This window comes from Mastomys coucha, unplaced genomic scaffold, assembly GCF_008632895.1.
Source record: "Mastomys coucha isolate ucsf_1 unplaced genomic scaffold, UCSF_Mcou_1 pScaffold20, whole genome shotgun sequence".
NCBI classification, from domain to species: domain Eukaryota; kingdom Metazoa; phylum Chordata; class Mammalia; order Rodentia; family Muridae; genus Mastomys; species Mastomys coucha.
Window position 1 is genome coordinate 85968784 of NW_022196903.1, and position 3548 is coordinate 85972331.

The 3548-nt window shown below is 53.3% G+C and overlaps 1 protein-coding gene across 1 annotated transcript; it reads right to left on the bottom strand.

Annotated features, from left to right (window-relative positions):
• Positions 1 to 476: 476 nt before the first annotated feature.
• Positions 477 to 2812, bottom strand: Trh (thyrotropin releasing hormone). The gene is made up of 3 exons (XM_031380934.1): positions 2727 to 2812; positions 1930 to 2145; positions 477 to 1377 (listed from the first exon to the last, which is right to left on the bottom strand). The coding sequence occupies exons 2-3, from the start codon at positions 2135 to 2137 to the stop codon at positions 815 to 817; spliced, it is 771 nt and encodes a 256-aa protein (XP_031236794.1). The 5' UTR covers positions 2138 to 2145; positions 2727 to 2812; the 3' UTR covers positions 477 to 814.
• Between the last annotated feature and the right edge of the window lie 736 nt (positions 2813 to 3548).

A 3548-nucleotide genomic window follows, 5' to 3' on the forward strand; every position in this document is an offset into this window, starting at 1 on the left:
CCAGAAGCCCCCTAGTTTTAGTATCTTGATGGTATCCTGATACTTTGCCTGGTTCACGATACCATCACAGGTCCATCCCTCCTGCACTCTCCTTCCCACCCCCAAGTCTGGTAGACTCAAGGCTCCGCAGCTGTCTTCTCTGGTTCTTAATCTCTACCCACCACTACCCACCACATCGAGCCAATCAAAGACTACAGAGCCAGGCCCTTAGCCACAGTAGCATCGTGTTCTGAGAATGGGAACTCGAAAGAGGGTCCTGATTTCCTCAGTTAAGAGGGAGCCCCTTTAATATCCTCTGGGCAGAGCTTATGGCTGGGAGTCACCCCCAAAAAACCCCACAGAAAAACCTCAGTCTAGACAGAAGAGCAGAGCAACAGATGACCTGGATATATTTTATTGTCATTGAGATTAACAAGAGCAGGGTTATATACAAGATGTGACCCCCCCCCAGACATATCTGAATATCCCCCAAACTGTTTAGGGCCCCCAAGCTTGGCGGATGCACTGAAATGATACCAGGTCAGTCTTGCCACATTGGGGCATGATTACAGAAGTTGGATTTTAACACCAAAACTTTTCAATCCTACCCTTTCTGAGGTGGTCCCTTAGGAGGTGTGGAAGAACCATCTTGGTCAGTGTGGAAGGGTTGTGAGACTGTGTGGGGCTGTAGGTGTAAGGAGGGTTTTAACTTCCTGACTGGATGCTATGTACAGGTTTAGCGTCTAAGAGAGGAAAGCAGGTGAAGGGAATGGAACGGGATAGGGCACACAGCACAGGGCTTACATCATCCTAGACCTAAAGCCTGACTTTGGCCTTACTCCTCCAGAGGTTCCCTGTCCCAGGCTTCCAGTTGTGGGCTTTGCTTTGCCAGGGTCTCCTGGCTCCTGCTCAGGTCACCTAGAAGCTGGAGCAGGCCTGTTTGGCCACAAATCCCCTGGGGCCCACAAGGGTGACCCAAGGCCCTTTTGCCAGGATGCTGGCGCTTCTCAGGCATTAAGACATCCTCTCCCTCTTTTTTTCCCCAGCTTCTTTGGAGCTCAGGATCTATGAACCTCCTGCCTGGATGCTGCCTCTTAGCGACATCAGACTCCATCCAGGGGAAGGATCGCCTGCCAGGGTGCTGCCGCTTGACTTGGGGGACATCTGTGAACCAGGAATCCAGAAAGAAATCTGGTAACCAGGATGGCGGCAGCCAGTCACTGTCCTCTTCATCTGCCCATGAATACTTGTCCTGGTTGGCACGTCGGCCGGGGTGCTGTCGTTTGTGGAGTCTCCAGGCTCCCACTTCTCCCAAGTCCCCCCTCTCTCCAGCTTCAACGTCTTCCTCCTCCTCCTCCTCCCTTTTGCCTGGATGCTGGCGTTTTGTGATCCAGGAATCTGGAGAAGGAAAAGGCAGTGTGGGAGAACCTGGCTCCTTCATCAGGGACCCTTGCTTTCAGGCCATGTACCACTCCAGACTTCTACTCTGTCATAGCACTTAGAGCAGCTCCTCCCTCCCATCGTCTGCTCCTCAGATCTTAGAGACAACCCTCACACTGATGGTCAAGGGCACTGCCTCTGGCTTCCAGCCCCAGCTCTCTACTTTCTTGCTGGGTGACTATAGCCACTTCTTACTTGTTCTCTGAATCTCAGTTCCTATTACAAAATGGCAACATGTCCTTATAGACAGGGCCTTAGATACAAGATACAGGGCTTAGTAAACAATAATTAAAGCTGTTATGGATAGGGACCATATGAAACTGTGACCACTGAAAATCTGCCTTCTGATTATTTCTAGCACTAAGAATTATTGTGGTCCCAAGGGCTGGCCACCTCCCCACCCTATTGAGGAAATGGCTATACAGCTATGTGCTTCTTAAATCTGGAAGCTGTCACAACAGGTGGCTTCCCCAACCTCTACGCATGGCTCCCCCCGCCCCCTATACTTACCTAAGGCAGCACCAAGGTCCCCTCGCACCCTCTGGAGGTCTTTCCCCAAGAATCGACGTTCTGGCCGGACCTGGACTTTCTCCAGGCCAGGAAAGTCAGAAGTCACGACAGCTTCCTCCTGGGTTTCCTCTGGCAAGGCGCAGGATTCAGGGATACCAGTTAGCGCGAAGATCAAAGCCAGAGCCAGCAGCAGCCAAGGTCCCTGCATCTTGGAGTCTAGGGTCAAAGGCAATGGGTGTAAGGGTAAATGCACTGTCTGCTCTGGGGTTGCCCCCTTCCTTTCCCCAGAACAAGGTCACCTGCCACCTGTGCCAGGTGCATCTGAGCCTCTGGCAACTCTCCTGGTCTCAGGGTGCCAAGGTGCCTATCCAAGCTGGGAGGTGATGGAAACCCCACTATCTCCGTCATCCCTAACTGTCTCCCGAAGTTGGGGGGAGTCAGCGCTGCATTAAGATTGCAGTGCTGACAAAAATGCTAAAGTCATTGCGGCCAAAACTGTCTCCAAGGCTCCATCTACATTCTAACCCCCAGCCCTTCACCGCAATCTCCTTACTCCAGAGCTGAAATTCTTGCTCACATACACGAACTCCCCATGCAACCCTTTGCCAAAGTGAAGGCTCTATTTCTAATGTTAGTGCACAGATTCGAACTCTAAGGTGGGTCCGACCGTCCTGGTGTGGACCTGCTGGCCGACCTCTTCCACCCAGAGCTCTCCAGTGCCCTGGCGAGTGTGCCCCGGGAAGGCGGCAGGCAGGTGGAGGGAACACCTGTTTGGGATCCCAGGTCCGAGGCATTACCTGCGTGTTGGAGCCTCTGCAGAGCTTTCCAAGATGCTGAACTGAGGAGTGCAAACTGGTTGGGTAGAGTCTGCAATGCTCCTGAATCCAGAGTCCACTGCGCGCTCCTCGGAGGGACCGAGGCTTATATGCGCTCCAGACGGCGGCGCCTGTGAGGTCAGCGGGGAGGGGGCGCAGGCAGAAAGCAGGGGCGCTGACGGCAGAGCGGAGGGGGGGGGACGCCCCCGCCCTCTTTCCGGAAACCTGGTGGGGGCCGAGCGAGGAGGCGCGGCTGGCGCAGGTTGGCGCCCAGCTCCGGAGGTCTATTGACTAAGAGAACATCTGACTAGGGAACAAAGGGAGGGAAGAGACGTCCCGGGAGTAGTCCCTGATGAAAAGGAGACAAGAGTGGGGACCAAGAGACAAATGCACGCAGACATCCAGAGACAAGATAAATGTAGGATGTGGACAGCAAAAGGACACAGCGTCTAGTGGCACCTGGGTTGACTGTGTCACTGGCCGAGTCCCCCCCCCCATCTCTAGTTTCCCCAACTATGCAATGGGAGAGGGCAAAGCGGAAACCAGTACCTCCCATGGTGGCTCTAAGGCTACAACTAGCACAATGGGACTATTTGGCTCAACTCCCACAAGGTCCTGAAAATATCCAAATAAACATCAAAGCTAGAAGTTAAGATCAAAATTGGAGATCTGTGATATGACTCAGTCGTTAAGGGTGCCTGCCACCAGCGGTGACCACCTGAGTGGATTCCAGAAGGTTGTCCTGTAACTTCTACATGCTGAGGACTGTAACATTCACAAGCCTCCCACCCAAAAGAAGCAAAT

Coding starts and splice junctions, on each gene's coding strand:
- Trh (XM_031380934.1), bottom strand. CDS start 2,137: ATGCAGGGACCTTGGCTGCTGCTGGCTCTGGCTTTGATCTTCGCGCTA. Junction 1,378..1,929: donor GGACCTTGGTGCTGCCTTAG/GTAAGTATAGGG, acceptor TTCCTTCTCCAG/ATTCCTGGATCACAAAACGC.